This window comes from Macrobrachium rosenbergii, chromosome 1 (assembly GCF_040412425.1).
Source record: "Macrobrachium rosenbergii isolate ZJJX-2024 chromosome 1, ASM4041242v1, whole genome shotgun sequence".
NCBI lineage: Eukaryota > Metazoa > Arthropoda > Malacostraca > Decapoda > Palaemonidae > Macrobrachium > Macrobrachium rosenbergii.
In genome coordinates, this window is record NC_089741.1 from 25,053,643 (window position 1) to 25,076,257 (window position 22,615).

The 22,615-nt window shown below is 36.8% G+C and overlaps 1 protein-coding gene across 3 annotated transcripts in view; it reads right to left on the reverse strand.

Moving 5' to 3' along the window:
• Positions 1-2,941: 2,941 nt before the first annotated feature.
• fzr (fizzy-related) overlaps positions 2,942-22,615 on the reverse strand; it is a 34,811-nt gene continuing 15,137 nt past the window's right edge. For all 3 annotated transcript variants that reach the window (XM_067113777.1, XM_067113608.1, XM_067113696.1), the window contains exons 6-11: positions 20,188-20,376; positions 17,749-17,973; positions 17,245-17,377; positions 16,272-16,435; positions 9,062-9,259; positions 2,942-8,288 (exon numbers count right to left, since the gene is read on the reverse strand). In XM_067113777.1, the coding sequence (XP_066969878.1) occupies positions 8,247-8,288; positions 9,062-9,259; positions 16,272-16,435; positions 17,245-17,377; positions 17,749-17,973; positions 20,188-20,376 (951 nt within the window). In that variant the 3' untranslated portion in view covers positions 2,942-8,246. The remainder of the gene's footprint in view (positions 8,289-9,061; positions 9,260-16,271; positions 16,436-17,244; positions 17,378-17,748; positions 17,974-20,187; positions 20,377-22,615) is intronic.

Here is a 22,615-nt window from a genome sequence, read left to right on the forward strand (position 1 = left end):
CCCTTCTCCCACAGACTAATCCTGTTTCATGCTTACTCTACAGATTCTTCAAAATTTTCCATGTTGTGCACAGAAATGTGATAATGGAGAAGGCTGTACTGAAAATCCTAGACAACTGCTTTCCAGACTTCAGTTCATGTATCAGAAACCACTCAAGATACACTTGGAGGGCTTATTTCAAACTAACTACTGACCCATAGGTATTCACGATAATGTTGACACTGGTGTTGGTTTGGGCCTACTCATTGAGGGTCTGTCTGTTGCAGACCTTGATGCCTGACTAACCCTCATAGGTACAGTTGCTACAGGACAGAGATCAGATATTCCGTTTTGTCATATCTGGGAATTAAGGTAAACTGAGAAGTAATCCAAACATATACCTGGGTATGTTACCATTCCATTTAGGGAACGTATGCATCACATTATCCTTAATGATTATGGTTTGCAGACCCAGCTCCAGTCCCATCCACCGCTCACTCAAGAGAGTCAACTGTCAAATACTTTGGAGACTGGTCCCTAATGGTTCTAGCACTTTTCATCATTATCTGAGCGAGGGAAGGGCAATATTCATGATAACTCTAAGGTGTTCACCCCAGAGGCCTGCGGTACCCAGGACTCCACTCCCTTTCCCAGTACGATTGCCAAAGGCAGGAAAAGCAACCCTCAAAATACGGCAACCAAAACAATGGGATAATTACATAGTAAGCCCCCCATTATTTTCCCCCTTCCCAACTGTAGCTGGAGGAGGATGTAATGGTTCGGAAATTTTCCTTCTCTTCTTGAAGGGAAAAGAGGCTTGGATACTGGTCTAGGTTTAGAGAAATTGGCTTTTTCCCATCCCAAGAACCTAAAGCCTAGCCACACTCATAGATTTGGCTACAAATCACTGTCACTCAGGGTTTGATAAGAAAGTTTACTCTGCACGACCTCTAATAGGGTAACATGGAGTCTAACACCAATCTGGTAGGAGGTTTCTATTCCCTCCCATTAAGGATTCCCTCCCATTAAGGAAAGAGAAAGAGATTGGAAGTGACCGACAGTGACAATAGGGGGGAATAAGGAAAATCTGAAATTCCTTCCTGCCCGTTTGGATTCTTACTTCCCCTTCATGCAAGGAACAAGTGGCTATGATTTTTGGCGCTGTTGTGGAAGGACTGTAACTGATACCACTAAGGCAGGACTCATTAAGAATGAAAATGGAGGGGATGAAGGAGCTAACCCTTCAAACCTCTGAAAACAAAAAAACAAACAAGCAAAAAAGACAAGTTCAAGCTTAGCACTCATGAGAACAGCAACGCCTCTTCAAAAAGCAGGTAGTGTCAGTAGATGAGGGGTATTCCCCACCTTGTTCAACAACTGATTCAACTTGCACTGAAGGCTGCTCTTTATAAAAGGTGATGGTCTGTATTTCTGCAGGAACAAACACTTACAAAACTACACATTGGAGATGTTAAAGCTCTGAATCTTACTGCATAAGGCATACTAAAAAAAAAAAAAATATTAACGGATATAACAAGTTTTATAAAACATGAAAAGAGCAGCAAATGAGAAAGTTCAAAATAATAATAAAAACTGGGGCACTGACAAACTGTAAGAGTGACATGAGGCTGTGAACAATACAAAGTCAAACATCATGAAGAAAGATGATAGGTGTCAAGAGGAGGGTCTGGGCTTGTGCTGAGGAAGTTCTTTCCTAGTGTGGATTTCCTTTATGGAAATAAGGTACCTTATTATTCAAGGGGTTGTAGTGAACAAACAAGTTTTGCAATTGTGTAAGAAGTAGCATGATCAACACCACACTGTAATGAAAGTTCTTACCTTGAAGGAGCTAAAGCAACCCACTCTAGCATTTGGTCTGGTTGCCTTTGGTAATATTTTTCTAGCTATAGGTTATCTTCCAAAAGTAATCGCATTAAAATCCAGGAACATCTTCTTTAGCTGTTTTAAGAAGGCAATGAATGCCACTCCTCACTGATAATGCAGGCAAGTCACAGTTTAATTTCTACTTTTGTACTAATCAATCTTCAATTATTGGGCTCACCACAACTTTTTTCAATAATAAACACAAAAGCTTCAGACATTCATAGGAAATCTACTATTAAATGAAATTACAATTACATATCTTGATGGTATGAATTTTCAGGCTCAGCAATAAATAAAAAAATTCTACAGCCTCCTAATAATTTCATGTGGGTCTGACTCTAGCATTACTTTTAGATGAGTATGATATCAATCACAGTAACTGTTTTCAGCATTTCATGTTAACAGCAAAGCTACACATTATTACTAGGTAAGTTATATCTGCTAAATCAGAGACATAATTACTTATATGCTGAATAAATTGTTTAGTGACCTCTTTGCCCAATGAGAATGCCAGTGTTTACTTGACCTATGAAAGCCAAAATAATCACTGAATGCTGTCATTGGAAAAATCATCTAGATCTTAATTTCTACAAAGAAAAATAACTATACCTAAGACAAAGCCAATTTACTATAAAAAAAAAAAAAAAAAAAAAAGCTTCCATATTCCAACTCATTTCTGTTATTTGCAGAAATCCTACTCTTAATATAAAAAAAAAAAAAACATCATGAGGGAATGATGAAATAAGTTAATGAACTTTGGTTGAATAAGATGAAAATGAAAATAGCTTTTTACTATTCAACAATTGTTCATCTGGCTACAGATAATTAAAGGTTGATAGCTACATGTTCAATCACTGTTTCGGATATCAACTGAGTCACCCATTAACCCTGAAATCAACTCCTCCCCACAGTTCGAGCAAATAGTGCCGAGCCTACATTCCACTACCAAGTCCTAAAGGTCTTTCAGATCAAGAGCCTTACAATTTTTAAATGTTAGTGAACAATAAACTAGCAAAGTGAAAATGAATGAACCCTACGTCCAAAAAAATAATGCTGAGATGAAAAATGCATACTCAACTGGAACGTCACAGACATTTAATACAATCATGAAAACATACGATGGAAGCACACAACAGTTTGGGAACTTGGTTATATGAACAGACACCATATGATTAACAATGGAGAAAGAGCACAAAGTATTTAGGGGTAAAGAATATTTTTTTCATTCTCTGCTAATAAGTAGTTACATAAAGAAATTTGTACATTTATAACATCTCAAATACAATCATTCTTGAACAATGCCTGGTACAATTTTCTTTACTTTAAGCAAAATAAAAATATGGATGACATTTATGTAAATACCTGACTAAAATTTTAAGTCATTATGAAACTGAACATTCTACCTAACATTATAAATATAAGAATCTAAAATGCACAAAAGTTGTATGACCACAGTATTATATACTACATATATCTACATATTCGTACAGAAAGCTTAATACAATTTACAAAAATAACAATATGACTACATTACTACCTCTGTACAAGTGAGAATTACAAAATACATTCCTAACTCACCCCCCAAAAATATCAGACTTTGAGCTCACAGAGTATACTATCACAGAGTATACTATCTATGGTGAATTCATTCACAAACTTGAAACTCAAACAGTGGTACTGGTCTGCTAAGCAATCCTGTAGTATCACAGAATCTCATAACCAAAAATAGTAATTTAGCTAATGATTTACAGCTGAAATTTAGACTCCCAAAATATTAGGTTGTATAAAAAAAACTTGATACTTAAGAGAGATATAAAGCCTGTGTAAGGAGCAAGAGTCATTTAATTATAGCCAATAAAAACAATCTAGATCTGTGAACAACTGACTGGAAATATCTCACCTACTAACCAGCTGGTTGACAATGCTCATAATTGAGCTGTTATACATGATGGCCCTCTAATGAAAATGGAAATTGGTCATGGGTCCTATTGAAAATGGAAATTGCTCATGGATGCTATAATCACGAATACAGTGAAAGTCCTTACAGGTGGTATTTTGTTTTACATAACTTTAAATATTTGCTACCTAAAAATATGAATTTATATATTCTTGAAAGGAAAATATTTACCAAAATTTTAAAATTAAGGCTGGTGGATAATGTGACACTGACATTCTCCAAGAGGTTTGTAACAAAATACTAAATGAGAAAGACACAAAGATGATGTTGGAACTTGACATATTGTACAAGGCCAAAGTTCTGACACAAGAGTTTTCTAGTTCAGCAGGAAAATACTTCCATTTGATATAAATTCAAGCAAAGTTATTATTACTTTAGCCAGACCACTAAGTCAAACATAAATTAAATATACTAAAGAGAAAATGTTTTTTTTATTATAAATTACTAATAAATACAACAGTTGTGTTGAAATAAGCTAAGACTTCAATGAAGATATCCTACTTTGAGCAAGAGAAATGGTAACCACCAAGTTACATCATGGTGGTTAATTACTCTGACCAGTGATATGTATAAGTGACTTTAATGACCTTATCCTACTGCACTTTGTTCATATGTTACCAATTACACCAAGCTTTTTTCATCTTAAATTCTGATAACGACTATTAAAACTGATGTGAATGAATCCACCATGAGGCCTTCTGTTACTGGGATTTCAGTGAAGCAAAAATAATCTTTTGGCAAAAATTCTATAATAAAGGAGTTAAAAGTATGAAAATAACCAAACCTTTGTCAAGAACATAAAAGCATCTATGCAACCACATACACAAATCTACACAATAAAAGTATATACATTATTGTAGAATATACACATATACTATACATACAATTGTATTTTTGGTATGGGCAGATCAGAAAACATCAAAGTAAAAGCAGGAACCTTTGCCCTCCAATGTATCCTCTAGTAAAAGCAACATGAATAAACAACATTCTGGAGACCGAATATGTTTTGGTTTTCACCATCCCTGCTAATGTACATTTTTGGTGTATGCATCTACACATTTACCTTAGGCGTAGTTTAATCTTACTTTAAGAGCCTGAATCAATCATGATTTGTTGTAAAAAGATGAATAACAATTAAGTATATCTCAGAAAACATGGTTAGTACAGAGGGGCTTGACACTCAGAAAGTTAATGAAGTTGCCCTTCTTTAAAGAACTGCTTTTATCCACAATAAAATGAATTTGATCAAGATATAAGATGTCTTTCTATATAATACTGAATGGGCAATAGATCTTTAAATCGTCTGAACCACTAGTTCTACTAGTAATTCTATCTTTTTTTCTGGTTTTGTCACTTTTAGTTTTTCAAGTTCAATGACAGGAAAGACTAACAATACTATTCAGGTTTGTCTTTCCTATCTTTGGCCTTGTCAGAAGAGAAAATGACAAAATCAGAAAAATGTTCTAAATGCAAAAACGAGTGGTCTACAAGACAAAACATCCCTCAAATGGTGCTGATGGGAAATTATGAAATGCAACAACTGGGATTTCCATGAGACTAATAATTTTTCTGAAAAAAATCAATGTAACATATGGTCACACAAAAAGGGCTGTATTTCCTGGAAAATGCCTTCACCACTTGATAACGCAGAGAAAGAGTTCACTGCTTTTTTTACCTGACTGCTCCCTGATGCCATACAAAAGAGCCATTTCGTGAACTAAAGTTCTATTTAAATATGAATGAAATAAAGTACCTACACAGCACTTGTGCATCACAACTTGTAAATTAAACGCATTTGTTCAGTGACAAGTTCCAATCTGCAGATGATGTTGACAGACTTAAGGATAACTTTCTATTTACCCTGAACTACAAAATCTGTGCTGAACGCTATCTGAATTGCTATTATGTGCCCGTACCTACATGAATACTGGCATGATACACAGTCCTATTCTCTTAATACTGAAATGTTTAAAAAATTTTAGTGTACAAACCACTGCTTTCCATAAGCCTAATATACCAAATAAGTGATTGCGAAAGGTCAATTCAAGCACTCGTAATTACAAATGATACAAAAGTGGACCCCAAGTTACTTCTACTGGCAGATTTCAAGGGTTACTCATACATGGAAAGTCTCCAAAACTATTGCACATCTTATTCTTGTCTCTCCACTTACCCTGTGAAGGTCAAATGATACCTAACAAAATCTGCATAGTACCCCATTCTGTGTTAAACCCATGATTCTTCAGCTGGTCTTGTGCATCGGTTAGCAATCAAGTCTTATCTACTGCACAGTTAAAAGTAACTGCTTCAAGCCGCGTATGAAAAAACTGGTGCCCATCACCAACTAAACTAGTTTAAGACTAAAGCAGCAGCCAACTTTGCTACAAAATTCTGTAGTCCTTGTAGAAACAAGGTCATGGGCAAACTCAAAGAGTGAGCTCTAAACCAAAATGCAAGTGCTGTCTAAATACAGCAGGGACACTTTTTAAGTTCCTATTGAACTGAAAATGAAATCTTGCACCATTCACATCAATACAGCTACACCAAAGACGACTCATCTCCATCCAAAATGAATATTGCATGACCTTGATATGACCTCTGAATCCCTATTACCTACTAAATTTTACAGACGTAATTGCACAAAAACAAAAATCAGCATTAACTTGCTTGCTAGCACCCACTCAAGACAATTTTTGGATACCATTGGTCAGGTGATGAGATTTTCATACTACAGGAGGTTTAAGCTACTGCTAAGCTATAGCATATTAATAATTAGACCAGAACCATGAACCTTCAATGGTGCCTCCTACAAGATGATTATGAAAAAACTTTCCAATTACAGCACTCATGAACACTAACACTAACACTTTTCCCAATAGTAACTACAACTAAAATAATCACTGAGAAATACCATACTTGTCCATCTTCATTTCAATAAAAAACTTCCACTATCACCTCTGGTGTCTGCACCACTTTTAATGCATGTAGGCTAACTCACCTGGCAGTGTCAGCATCCACATTCATTAAGATGCAACAATGTGCACTACCATGGATGAGAGGTATCCCATTCCACTCCCAATAAATCTGTGCGATGGTTTTCCACACAGTCTTATGGCTGTAGATGATCATAAATGTGATGAGATGCTACATAAATGCTTTAAATATGCCAGCTGTTTTGTCTTCATTTAAGGACTGAGGTCCAAAGTTCTACTTGTTGACATCCTTATGTTTTCTTATTTTCACACTGACTGGTCATACATCTGTTCTCTTACATCACAATTGGCCATTTTACTTCCTTAGCAGGTTAATGACCTCTTAGCATTGTTTCATAATGGGTATACATTTTGAATAACTACAGCATTATAAATAACATTAATGGTGATACTTAAATGAGTTAAAAGCACCTTCATGATGTACAGTTACAGTTTTCCTCACTCTTTTCAGCCTTCCTATCTGATGAAAATAAAAGTAAACATTTCCTTTACCAACTACTTGGGGTGTCTGAGACAGTTTTGCACTTGCATTGGTGAGATTATGCAATTTCTACATCAAATCTGACAAAATCATGTACTTTGATATTCCAAAATCTAATTTTTTTCTTATGTAACATACAGGTTAGTCTTATTCATCCCTGAAGGGAACACTTGTTTTGAAATTTAGAATGGTCCAATAATTTCTTGTGTTGACGGAAGTGAATTAAAGACAACATACAAATGGACAGGAAATTATGGCTTTCACTTCCAATTTGCATCTGTTTCTTAAGGATTCACCATCTTAGCTGTGAATAATAAACAATTCCTTTACTATAAGAAAAGCTTGTTTTTGGTCTTAGAAGACCAAATATTATTCATCAGCCAGGCCATATTTCTCAGCATTTTCAGTAAAAATGTCATCAACCCACTGAATACAGTAGTTGGTTGAATGGCTATCGTAATTCTCTTGCTACCGAGATGCTGCTGAATCACTCTGCTTCCATTACAACTGTCCCTTTCTTATGCTGAATACCTATCACTTACCTTGTTCCCCATTATCCATTTGCTCTTTCTCTTCAGACTAAGCATGACAAAAGGCACTTTTTTGTCCTACACAATAGCCTCCACAAAATTAAAGCCAAATAAGAAAATAATAACATAATAGCAACAAAACAAATTGATAAGAGCAACAGCTATCTGCTACTTGTCTCTCACCTAAATCATACCTTGCAATGACCAACAAACAAATTTAACAAATTAAAATAAACCTTCCCCTAACAATACCCTAAGTAAATCAGGCTTAAGAAAAGCAAAGGATTGTATCCGTATGTATCATTCACATTGCTATTGCATCGATCAAAGATGCACACAAAACCCAAACAAGGAACTCAAAAATAGAAATATAACATTTAAATATTTACAGTAAGCATAAAATTATATTTAATACAAGTCAGTCATCGCAATGAAGTGAAGAGATTCAGAGCTGATTTGGATTCCTGAAATACAAAAGTATTGTACAGTTACATTATCACCCAGCATTCGTTTGTGAATTTTTTTTTTTTTAGAATATTGTAGTTTGAAAAACACATCATTCTGGAGTTTTACGTATAACAATCTTTTAATTTAGGACTTATAAAAACTTAAATTTGCTGTAATATCTCTCCAATATTGTGCTTCCAATGTTTGTCACTGGATGAAGGCCAAATACCTAATAAGACAGAAAAATACCAGTTTGAGGGCCATTCTGACTGATTTCTTGATAATGTATTTCCTGTATACAGTATTTATTGAAGATGACTTTTATTTCATAATACCATACAGCATAAGTTCTAACAAAAAATGGTGATACGTATATCAATTCTGCTATCATTGGTACAAGTTCTTTCAATCTTTACATCTACAAAAAAACCTACAAAAATTAATTTTATTTCATAATACTGTACTAAACAGCCATGATTTCTAAATGGTGATGCACAGACTCGGCTAAAAAAATAATCTAAACCACCTTTTTGAATTGAGAAAAAACTGCGGGTGTAAGCAAAAATGAGTGATGTATTTCAAGGCCATTACTTAACTCAGCAATTACATTAGTTTCTCAAGATACTTGTTATGATGCTCTTTTACTGTATATAATCTTCCCTTTTTCTCTTATCACATAAGGGTATTTTGCACATTTGGACTAATAATAATGATAATAATACTTCATTAAAGAATTAAGATAGAAAAAATATGCCACCTTTAAAAAAAAACTAAAATCAAGCTGACTTACCTTTTGTGATCTTGCCTTGCTGAAGACATTCCAAAATCTTAGGGTTTCATCTCCTGCTCCAGTAACAATAGCTTCTCCATCTGGAGACATTGCTAGATAGAGAACACGGTACGTGTGACCTGTCAATTTTGCCACTTGAGCCAGAGATGGGTATCTCCACACCAGGATTTGATTTTGACTATAACCATGTGTAGATACCTGGAATTGAATTTGTACTTCAAATTCCCATTATGTCTGACATTTCCTGTAGTAATCTGTAGATCTGGTTATTCCTAATACAGTATGATGCTATTTGATAAATGAAAGTATTCAATATTTATTCAGTGACCCAATCTACAGATTGTGATTATAAGGAAAAAATGTATACTATAACTTTGAAAACTGAATCATCTCTATATACAAAGAAACCAGAAACTTGTATGTTTACAGCAAATGAAATCAACCTATAATAAAAGAAAAAATTAATTCAGCTTAAAAAAACCACTCCATAGGAAGAAATACGGTTCTCAGTTTGGAAGATACTTATGCCATTTTGTCACCAAAAAGTAATTTAGTATACATAAACTGCCACCATATAAAAGCTTCCATTAAACAAATACGTCTCGCCCAACAGAAGCAAAATAATTTCATCTTGAAAATCAGAATTCTTTTTCCTCTTCAAGTGGTAGGTCTGGCACATAATCTATTTATTCCATCTCAAAATCTTTTGGGGTCATGGCTTTTCAAGCATCACAACCTAATCCTCTGATTACACTGGCCTTTACAATACATTTACATCCTCGCAGCACTGACGTACCCATTATTTTCCCGTAAAGGGTGACGCATACAGAATGTATTGCAAAACACAATATTAAATAAGATCTAATATACAATTAAGTAAACCTCTCAGACCAGCAATACTAAGATGTCTAGCTAAAGTTCAGGAGGCTGAAGATCATACAACATCCAAGGTTCCAAAGAGCAGGAATTATGTCTAATCTACACTGCTGCTTTCTCTCTCCTACTTTTCATCTCTTCTGCCTGCTAACCACCTTCTGTAACCTCCTCCGATTTTTATCCCTATGAACAAATCCTCTAATCCAACCCTATCAGAAAATAGCCTTGAATTTTGAAACACTGGCCTTGTTACAGCACACTTTTCAAAAACTTTACTCATCACCCGTTTTACACCAGTTTTTTCCATTATAAGCTGGACATAAAAGGATCTCTCCCCACACTTCCATTTTGTATGCTTTCTGCCTGAATTTCTATCTGGGTAAGGCCTTTTTCTAGGCGTCCCTTTCTCCTTGTCTATACAAAAGGGGTGTTCCTACTGATATTCCCGCTACTTCCAAACCTACTGTTCTTCTGAATAATTGCTCCCATCATATTTCCATGTTTAAATTAATCTCATTCAATTTTCAGGCTCTGGGCACATCCTCTCTTTATCACTTCACGTTACATGATCCTCCTAATTCATTTCAGTCATGAATCTGTTTTGCGATGAGAAGGGGAAAAAAGTCCATTTTTCTTCTAAATATCCATGTCCTTGTTACAACAAGTAGTACAGTAAAGGCCTTAAACAAGTGTCCTAAATTTCTGCTCTCCTACTAACTGGATCATCTTATTCATCACTGATCTGGCTACTGCTTTCTCTTTCATCCAGCCTATTGGTACACTGTGGCGGAATTCAAACCCACAAACAAACCAACAAACAACACTCACCCTGATCTTCGGTTGCTGGAGATGGATAAAGGCCGCCGTAACAACCACAACCGCAAACACAACTAGGAAATACAAAAAAAAAAGAAACGGAACACACACACAAATAAACAGCACACCAACAAGAAGACCAACAACTCCCAGAAAAGCATACGACAAAAACTGTCCCACACAAGAACCACTGACCGGCACTAGCTCTGACTAAAGACTCCCTCTAAAACCGAAAAATCCTTCACATATTCCACAGACAGACAGCGCCGTAAACAAACTAACGACCTCATCCCTCTTCCAACAACCGAAGCACTCACTTACGACAATTACACTCACTCTCTCTCTCTCTCTCTCACAAAACGTTGGGAAATGCTAAATAAAAACAAATTTATTCATCCCTCTATATTTCTCCCCCCTTTTTAGCATTTCCCAACCAACACCTTTCACACCTCTTTCAAATCGCCTTCCGCAACACCCACGGATGCTCACTAGCAGGTCCTCTAGATCGCGTTCGCAGGCACGCAATCATTCTCTCAGAATCACTCTCTCTTCTAGCAACATTCAAACTCACATCTTCTCCTCCATTCTCTCTCAGATTCACGCTATCTTCTTCACTATTACCACTCTCAATTTCATCCACAATCTCATCTATACCCTCTAACTCGTTCCCAAATACCTCCCCCAATTCTTCAACTAACCCATCCCATTCGCTCATTGACCTTTCCAATTCTTGCAACGATTCATTCATGCTTTCAATCACTCGTATATTACTGCTACGCTCTCTTATTCTTACACTTTCGCTCACCTCCAACCGTTCACTAACCCCTACACGTTCAGTCAACTCAGTTATATCAAACCCGCATATGCTATACGTTCTATTTATACCATCCCATTCATCCGTATTACACGCTTTATCACTCATTTTCACTTTGGCACTCACACCCCTATCACACAACTTACGACCATTCAGTTTACTTACGTTCTTCCCTTTCTTACGTCTCCTACCATACTCTATCAAAACAAATTGCTGATCCTCATGCAACAACCCCTCACGTACATGCATCACACGCACCGCTTGCATCCTGGAGGATCCACCCATTTGAACCCCCTTCACACTCAGTTTCCCAAATTCGCTGTCACAGTCACCCTCTTTCGTCTACATACACTTGATACATGCCCTTCCATTCCACATTCGACACACTTCGCTCTCGGTTCTGAACACATTCTCGCATAATGCCCATTCTTACCACAGTTGCCACATATTACATTCACTGGGTACCCCTACAACCATTAGCAATATGACCCACCTGTCCGCACCTGTAGCATTTAACCCCTATCTTTCGTACACTCCCTTACCAAATGTCCCGATTGCCCACACCAAACACGCTCCTAAAGCCCACCTACACTCATTCTTTGTATGTCCTTCCTTTCCACATCTAAAACACTTCGCCGACTTCCACTCATCGACCTTCCCTTTGTACACTACTATCCCTAACCCGTCCAACCCGTTGTTCCTTACAAACCCACCATTCATCCTCCCTGGCACCTCCACATTACTTGCTCTTACACTCCTATCTATTACACTATCGCCATTCTCATTGGGCCCTCAACACTGCATCCCTAAAGCTTCCGAACTCTGGTACCCTCTCATCTACCCCAGCCCTTACACTTACACTTCTGCTCTCTTTTATAACCCTGTCAAGCTCATAATCTTCTACAATTTCCAAAATTTCTCCCCAAGTCAACCTTTCATTCGTCCATCTTTTCTTCTCCTTCCGCTTCAAGTTCACAAATTCTCTAACTCCATCTGGCACTGTCCCTAACAACTTCCGTACAGACTCCTTACATTCATCTATCCCATCATCCCCAAACTTCTTCCTTGCCAACGTCTCCAGCCTACAAGCATACAGTGACAAGGTTTCCCCAGCTTTCATTCTTGCCTCATCAAATTCATTCTTCCTCTTATACTTAACACTCGCTTTCATACGCCTCGCTTGCTCAACTAGTCTAGCTTTCACCTTGTCATACTCAACATCCCCACACTCATAATAACCCTATACATATCAAGTAAAACCCAGTCAAATACTCTCCTAATTCTCGTGCCCACACTCTCTTACTTTCCCCATACTTATCCTGACAAAACGTTTCATACTCCCTAAAGAAATCATGCACATCCCTACTTCCATACTCACTATACCTTTCACACCGGGGTACCTCCCTCACATACATAGCCTTTCTCACTTCTTTCTCACTTTCACTCTCACTTTCGCTACTTTCACTCTGTCCTTTCATACCCTCTTCCGAATACAAAGAGTCCGCTTCCGCACTTACATTCATCTTACTCATTACACTCTTCTTCCCCTCTTTTTATCCACTTTTATCCACTCACCTCCATCCACCTCACTATCACTACTGCCTTCACCCCTCTCCTCCTTTCCTGCCTTTCCCACTTCCTTACCCTTCTTACCAGTTTCCTTTCCCTTTCCCTTCTTCCCTTTTTCTCCCCTGACTTATCCTTACTTTCCTCTGTTCCTTCCCTTGCTTTTCATTCCCCTTTTTCTTACCCTGCCTCTCATTCCCTCATTTCTTACTTCCTATTCCCATATCACTTTCATCACTCACGCTTCCATTCACTTCTTCCTCCTTTTCTTTCTCTCTTGCCCCTTCACACGTTCCAGAGAACCTGCCTCCAACAGCCCCTTCTCCAAAAACACCCTTGAACATACCTTTCACCATTTCTTCCACACCTTTCATCATTCCCTCCAACTTTTTATCCACCCTCTCTTCTGACTCTTTCATCTCCCCTTTCATTTCTTCTTTTGCACTTCTTAGCATTCCTCCCATCTCCTCCAACTGACTCCTCATCTCCTCATTCTCACTCCTCAGCCTCCCATTCTCCTCCTCCAGCCTGCCCTGGAGTTCCCTAGCCACTCGGAGTTCCTCTCTCAGTTTCTCTATCTCACTCATCCTGACCTCTTACTCTCACTCGACCCACCACAAACAATCTTAACGGCTATTTTACAACAGCCCCACGTTGGGCGCCAAATATTATGTGGCGGAATTCAAACCCACAAACAAAACAACAAACAACACTCACCCTGATCTTCGGTTGCTGGAGATGGATAAAGGCCGCCGTAACAACCACAACCGCAAACACAACTAGGAAATACAAAAAAAAAGAAACGGAACACACACACAAATAAACAGCACACCAACAAGAAGACCAACAACTCCCAGAAAAGCATACGACAAAAACTGTCCCACACAAGAACCACTGACCGGCACTAGCTCTGACTAAAGACTCCCTCTAAAACCGAAAAATCCTTCACATATTCCACAGACAGACAGCGCCGTAAACAAACTAACGACCTCATCCCTCTTCCAACAACCGAAGCACTCACTTACGACAATTACACTCACTCTCTCTCTCTCTCTCTCACAAAACGTTGGGAAATGCTAAATAAAAACAAATTTATTCATCCCTCTATAACACTATCCATTATGTCCCCAAGTAACAGATATTTTCAACCTCAATGTACCTACTACTGCAGATGGTAATACAACATGTTCTGTGCAGGCATCCTTCAGCCCCACTTCATTGCTTTCTACCAACTGTATCCCCTTTCATCCACTTCCTTTAGCTTCCTCCAACCTAGCTGTCCAACTTCTTCAAATTTACCTGGCTCTAACTTTCAGTCACCATTTTAGAAAAAAAACCTTCTGGCATGCCATTATAATATTCTCTTCCCTTTCTTTCCAGATTGTTTTTCTTAAAACATTTTGGGCATCAACCTCTGTGCTACTTATAAACTTTTGCTCAGTTTAATTTCCCAACTCATTACCTTCAGTGCTTTGGACAGCAGTCCCATGTACAGTACCATATTTTCAGGCATACATGGCACACTTAAAAAATGTCCCAGAAATCATCCTGTACCTTATTTGCTCCAGGTAACGGAAAGGGGTAGTTACAGGACTGTAAACGAACTCCAAACACCTTACAAGTCTTTCCCAAATTTCTGTAGACTGATTAGCACCTAAATAATGTATTTTACAAATACAGTTATACAGGCGTAATTATAGTAATACGTTACAAATTTACAGTTATTCAGTATATAATAAGCAAACCTGTGTCTGCAGCAGCTGTGCGCTGTTGTTTGTTTACATCAGAGGAACAGCAATCAGTATTGCCAAAACAGTCTGATCGTGATTGTTTCCTGGCAGTTCATTATAATTAATGATGTGTTGTAATTCCCACAAGTTCAAGGAAAAATAAAAATTTTAGACATTAAACATATTTCATTTACTGAGACTACCGAAGATAAGCTACAGCAAATATTTTTTGATTACTGTAAGTTCTGATGAAGTCACAATTTGCTCTCCACTATGCTTGTTTGCAGGTGATCACAGTGACTGCACTACTGCTTGAAGAGTGATAATAGCTTTATATTTGTGGTGGTCACTGATGGTGCCAGCAGTGGAGGTTGATAATAAAAATGGTGATGATTGATAATTTGTGTTATTGAAGATGGCCAATACTGGTGATAGTGGCTAATGGTGTCAACTGGTAGTGTTAAGGTAAGTGCTGTAACTCAGCCTAACATGATAGCTCCAGTACATGAAAATCTTATAACCAGCACATGAATGGTCATGCAGTGGTATGTACCAGTAACCAATGGGCCGAGTAGTGAAAGTATTAAGACATTCAGCCAGTGGGTCTGGGATTAACTGCATTTTAAAAATTTTTCCCAGATGAAGCCTGCAGAAATTGGGGTGTGCCTATATGCCCAAAAATACAGTATACAAAAATCATGATGAGACCTTAAGAAACAAAGGAACCAACAATTTTATATAAAAAACCCTAAAGGGTTCTGAACAATATTTCTGCTTTGATATCTTATTTTTTTCTATGCGTGGATAATTTTATAGATTTCTCAAGATGTCTCTCCTTTGCTTTACTTTGCTACAAAGAATTTTCAATGCCTTCTGCATGCAACATTTTAGGAAGCTAACTAAAGTAACTGTTTGCTGATTCTGATATAGCTATAGGGTCCTATTCATAAGTTATCATACTCATCCCTGTGAAAGGGAAGATATTTTCTTCTGAGAGTCAATTTAATTTCATAAGGTATAATCTAAACCTCTATTACTATTTCACAGAAATTTACCATAATAAAGTGTTGACAGCGAACATATGAGGAAGGAATTTTATCTTTCTGCCAACTTTTTTGGTTTAATACAGTTTTATACGATTCAACGGAACTGCCATGCATATCTTGTTCTTCTGTAATCCACGGATATAAAGCAGGCTAATAGATCTAACAACACTGGTTTTTTAGTCTTCCACTAATTGTTAATGAGCTTGTTTTATGGATTTTTTTTTAGTTTTCTGACGAATACTAACTATTTTCCCAATATATTATTACTTTATTCTTCTGTGTAGGAGCTTGCATATAACAACCAAATGAAGTCTTTATAGCAATGGGCAAAAAAAGATATCAAGGCTACATCTCAAACTTACCAGCTCAGATGCATGCTTTGACCAAGCTAAGTTACAAACTTGAGACCCAGTGTCCACACTCTGCATTGGTTGTCCAGTCAGTGTGTTCCAAAATCGTATACAGCGATCTGCTGTCCCTCCACCACTGGCAAGCAATCCATGGTGGTGTGGAGACCATGCAATAGCTGAAAAGATTACCAATCACAACATACTAAGCATTATGCTTTAAAACAAGATTTTATACAAAAACTACTGAATATTTCCATACTTCCTCAGTTATTTAAAAGAACGGAGCCTTAAAGTGTAAAACAAACGCATCTGAATTATTATGTCAAACAGTCAAAGAAAACAGATCTACCTGACAAGCCTTTTGGGAATCTAGAAATGCACCTTGGTGGTCCCAAGCAACTCATGATATACAGTAATGGTAACATAAATTATATAATAAGCTAGAAAACTAATGGGAAACAGATAAACAATTTAGCTTTCAAAAACAGTAACAGCATCTGACATAGAGAAAATTCCCAGCCTTATACGGTCAAGAACATATGATTTGCAACTACAAATTACCTATTTTCCTTTTACTAAAAAGTAAGTCATCATTATTGTTATTAAGTAGTCTAAAAAAAAAAACTGATTGCAGTTTCTCAACTCTAACAGGATTGAGCAGATGGGTATATTCCCATAGAAATTATACCTAATATTATAAACTGCCTCTTAAAAGATAAAAAAAAAAACAACTCGATAACTTAATAACTAAATGATCTTGACAAAATTTATTGAAATAGAGAAACTGGATAAGGGCTTTCATTTTTTATATATCTCAGAACACATTCAAACCTGACAGTATTACTTTGTATCTTCATGGCTACAGAAACTGAATAGTGCACACAAAAGTAGGAGAAAAAACTTCTGATATATTTAAAGAATCCAAATAATTTTACAAATAAACACAGTATAAAAATTCAAGTCAATACAATTTAACCGAAATTACCTTTAACAGCAGCATTATGTTCTGTATATGTCTGTACTGGCAAGAGAGAATGATGATTCCAAACATACAGCTTATTGTCATTACCACCTGATGCCAAACACTGGTTATCTGGAGACCATTTCAATCCACAAACCTGGGGAGTAACATCATAAAAGTCTTACTACATATTCACAGGAGTTAAGAAAAAATATGCTTGTCACCTCAAGAAAATAAATGGATTATCAACACAAACAAACAAACAACCAAAAAAGCAGTGCTGTATGAATTCCTACTTTTATTTAATGCTCTAGAAGATTTACATAAGGAACTAATTAATATTCAGAGAGGGCTATCACACTTCAGTATTGACAACATGACTACAAATGAGAAGAAACAGAATATTTGTAAATTACAATTAATTAGTAAAACAACTACTGAAAGCAAGTGTACAAATTATTTTACACTAAATTAAAAGAATAAACTTTGCCACTGAAACTTTAAACAGATAAGCAATGCATACGATACCTCTTGTCTGTGTCCTGCTAGACGTCTGTCTGGAATGATACAAGGAGTTCTAACATCCCTCTGTAGGATAAGGCGGTCTCTTGATCCAGAAGAGAGGACGTCACCATTCCATGCTAAAGCCCCTACTCTGGCATTGTGGCCATTAAGAATGCAGACTCTTTTGCTGCTTGCCACATCCCACACTTGAACTAAACCTTTGTGTGTGCCAACTGCAACTTGACTTCCCTTTAAATTAAAATAAATTATGATATAAATTTATATACAAGAGACAATTAAAGCTCAAACACATAAAAAACATTTTCCAAGTACATTTTTGATTATATCAATCAACTTTACCTGCTTTATTTTCCAGTTCTGTCACACACCATTTCTTATCATAAATCCTTAAGAAAAAATCATAGTCATGCTTCAAATTCTTAGGTTTAAACACTCAAGTTTCTTCATGGAAGTAAAGTTATAAAACTACATAACTCTAATTACAAAAATAACAAATATGCTTCACTAGCCAATCAGGTGTATTGACTTCAGTAGACCATTAAAAATCTGATAAATTATACAAGTATGAACTGTAATTCTAAAAGGGAAAGTCTATGAAAAGACAATTTCACTTCTACCCTTTACAGTTGGGGGTACCACACTGTAGCACCACTGGACTCCTCTCTACCTTTTACTTTTCCCACATTCCTTTTGGTCTTTTTCATCGAAGTGTCCAACTTCTTCAACATTAACCTTGCTCATATTTCTAGTTATCCATTAAGAACAAATGCTTCAAGTGACCTTTATGAATCTTGAAATGCAACTTGGTCCTCCTCTTTTCCTTCTTTAATACAGTAAAAACAATATAATTTACTTGTAGCAAACAAGATATGTAGCACCGATTCTTTAAAATAAATATTTAAGATTAATAGATATACAGATGGCCATTTTTATCAGTCAACTTGAGTTTTTAATGATGCAGAGACAGAGAAATTAGCAAATATCTAGTATATCCACATTCATGGACACATGTGGAGTTGAGCAGGGGAAAGGGGTTAAAGATAATTACCTGCTCTGAACAAACACATTAATGATGATTCATGTTATGTTTTAGATGGCACTCAGTTCTACATTTCTGTTGGTTTGAGAATGAATGCATGATCTAATCAACTGCCCTGAGTATATTCATTCCACACAGCTCTTACTGGGACCAAAATTTGGGTGATAAATGATGACAAGGTACACAGTAGTTTACAGACAAATAACAAATACAAGGGTCAAAATTACTATGAGTAATACACCCAATTACTATCATTAGTGAAATCCCAAGCAATTCGCAGGGAAAACACATAAAGATCAATTCTCAATAATGCATTTTCATTGCCCTCAAGCATGTTTTTTCTCTTTGGCAACTCAGAGAACATGAAGTTAAAATATAATAGTTATTACTATCATAATCTTATGATTATGATAGTAATTCCAATAACAGTGAAGTTTTGTATTTTGGACTTATTCTTAAGGAGTTCTGTGAAAATGCATACATACAAGATACTTTTTTATACATGTTATATATCCACATTCCCAGACTATCACAAGGCTGGCCTGAAAGACTTTTTTCACGGATGTGGTATTAAAACTGCAGCAGGACAAAGTTAAAGACATTGGTTAGTTAGATGAAAAAAAAAAAAATCAAAGATTGAATGAGAAGTAAACTGCAGGAATCAATTTAAGCAGTAATTTCCTACAATAAGCTCAAGCTAGAAATCCAGAACCACATGGTTGTTATAAAACCAAAACCTTTTGCTTTAACTCTTATCAAGAACACTATAAAAGACAAACTTCAGATATGCAAATATTTTCACTGCATCCAATTTCATACCAGAAAGAGCACTGCTCAAAGGAAAAGTGCAAGCAACTCAACATCTTTGGAGCAAGCCCTCTTGTAATTTACAAACAAGAATACTCAGGATCATGACATCTCTGTAAGAAATACCCCTTTATGATGATGCTCTGAATACTGACATATATAGTTCAAATAATAACGGAAAGTTTAAAAATGTCTTTAGTTAGAAACAGCTGGATCACTATGGACATATCTGACTTCAGATGGTTATTCCATTTTACTTCTCACTCAATTCATGCAACAATGAATTCCCCGTAAATGCTTTGTCCATGGAAGAGGGTTGATAATAGGATGAACTGGGAATAATTCTATTTTAAAAGAAAATTAAATTATCAAAATAACTGTGGGGCAATAAGGAGGTCCAAAGTTGCTATGTACGATATTCTTACGACACAAAGGTACCTACTAACATGTTCAGTTCTCTATCTAGATAGGACATCTGTCTTTTGTCAACTACATATGCCTGATCCAAACTGTTCCACAGCTGTTGAATGAAATGATAATAAAAAATTGTTAAAGATTTCTAATCAAAAGGGTTACAAATGAAACTGGTAACTTACTCTCTCCGACCAAGACACTGAAGTCACAGAATCCCCATCAGGTGACAGATCACACAACCTGGTGACTTGGGATGTATACGCTGACCAGAGATACACACAATGACCAAGCCCTACAGAGAGAACATTCTGGGAACTCCAGTCAACTAGATTTAAGTAGAAGTCATCTTGAAGTTCTGGTGCGTCTAAAACCTGAAACAAAAATTCAAATGTAAGGTGTACAGTACTACTAACCTTATCAAGACTGCCCAAAATGCATTATGTATCAACTTGCAACCTTCCACCTTATATCATTTTCACACTGAGGATTTCTTTCTTTGAAGGATTAAACATCTTACAAGTTCTCTCTACTCTTCCATCCTGTACATTTCTGCCTGAGCTTGGTCTGCGTGACTCTTTGGGCATTCGGCTTGGTACCTTCATAAGCATTACTTTCTGACTCCTTGCTCTACCTACCTTATCATCATATGGCTAAACCAAGCAAAATTTACCCTTTACTCTCACAATCAAGTTACAAACCTCTTCCATACAAAATATGACTAACTCAGCATAAGCCTGTTGCTTTTTGATAGCCTAAACTGCAGAACAGTGACCTCCAGATATTCCACAGAAGTGGATTATTCCTGTTGTCCATCTGTCTCAGTGTATAATTGGCTCCCTGAGCACCTCTTTTGATGAAAAGTACTCATTCTCTGTGTGTCTGACGTACCAATAAAATCCTTAGTCTCACTCCCAGAATGTGGTTCAGAATTTCCTCATTTTGCTTCTGGTTCATGTAATTCGTAACTCTCTTGTACCTTGTGCCAACTCCTCTCCTTACAAGTTTAGTGGTGATTTTTTCCATGAATTTCCCTTACTGTTCTATGTTAGTTGTATCTGGACTTGTCACCTGTTATAGGTGTCTATAACTGTCTTCCATCAACTATCAAGTACAGCACTTTTCCTTGAACAGCCAAACTATTCACTTGTTTGACTTCTAGGTGGTTTTATCGGCTGGTTTATGTAAGAGTTATTTTGTGTAGGTTTTCCTTATACTTTTCAAATTGCTACTAGTTTATTGTTCTTTCATTGTAAATGAAATCAGGATATTGCACTTCAACCTTCTGTCACTTTTTTGGGCACAGGTTATCAAGATAACGTTGTGTGTTAGGCTCAATGCATTTTCACTGGAAGTTTGATTTTTCTTTAACAAAAGCAGTGCTTTCGTCTTATGTATTTTTGTCTCTTTTGCCTGTAGTGTTTTGCTAATTGCTCAGCAAAGTTATCCTTTTGCATTTTTTGCATATGCATTGCCTTCAATCCTAATAGAATGTCTTAATTAGTAAATGTTTTTAGTTATGAACAGTGTATAAGCACATCTTAGTAGATTTCAGCAAGCCTCAATTGCTTTGTAGCTCTTGCATGCATCAAGTGCATACTAGAACAACTTGCAAGATGAGAGAAGACTGGTCTATTTCTCAGTGGGAATTAGACAGCATGAAAAGGCATTACCAGCACTCTAAAGCTTCTGAAGAAAGGGAATTTCCTATAAGTCCTCCTCCTTTCCTGCATCAGTGCTATTACTGAAAAACTTGGTAAAACTGGAAGCAACATTTAAATAGTCAAATTCCTGCAAGCCTAAAAGATTTCTGTATTCTTACCTTCATTAGCAGATGGAACTGACTCTTCCAGGAGGAATCTGATCCAGAAGCTCCTAGCTCCCTTCCTCCCAGGTACGTATACATCACAGGGTTAGTGGTATGTCTTAAATACAAAGGTGCGTGCTGTTCTGGCTTTATAAGTTATTCCTTTAAGCCACACAACTCCAAATGATGTGAATGTATTGTATGCTGACTACACCTCTTCCAGCGGTTCTTATCTTCCATATCTACTGATAACTATGAATCAGCACTGGATTTTGGAGCACAAAAAACCTCTCCTAGTCATTACCAAAGCTCATAAATGGTGGATATGATGGAAAAACACTTCAAGACTGTTTCACATCAGACTCAGGGTCTATGCTATGCTGCACAGCAACCCCTGACATCAAATGGCTCTATCCTTTGGCAAATTCCACTCCTCTGACAAATTACGTTGGCACCCTATGCCTCATTTGTTGAAGCAATGAAATTGCCATTACCAGAGAAATTGAATTCTTCAGACAAGGGCATGCATGATATACTTAGGAGTGTTTCAACTCTGAAGTCTGCTAGGAGTCGGAGAGCTCACACCACATAGCTTGTGTAGCCCAAGCTGGATGCATGAGCCTGTTCCAAATGTAGTGTGTTCACACCTCCTGTACAATAAACATGCTATCCCTTGAGAGCTCACCTAACACTGACCACACAAAGCTTGCCAGCACCACTCATCTGTTTTAAGCTGCTGATTGCTGAAGCTTTGGCAACAATGAATGCTGTTTTCTGTAATGAATGGACTTGTGTACCTAGAAGGT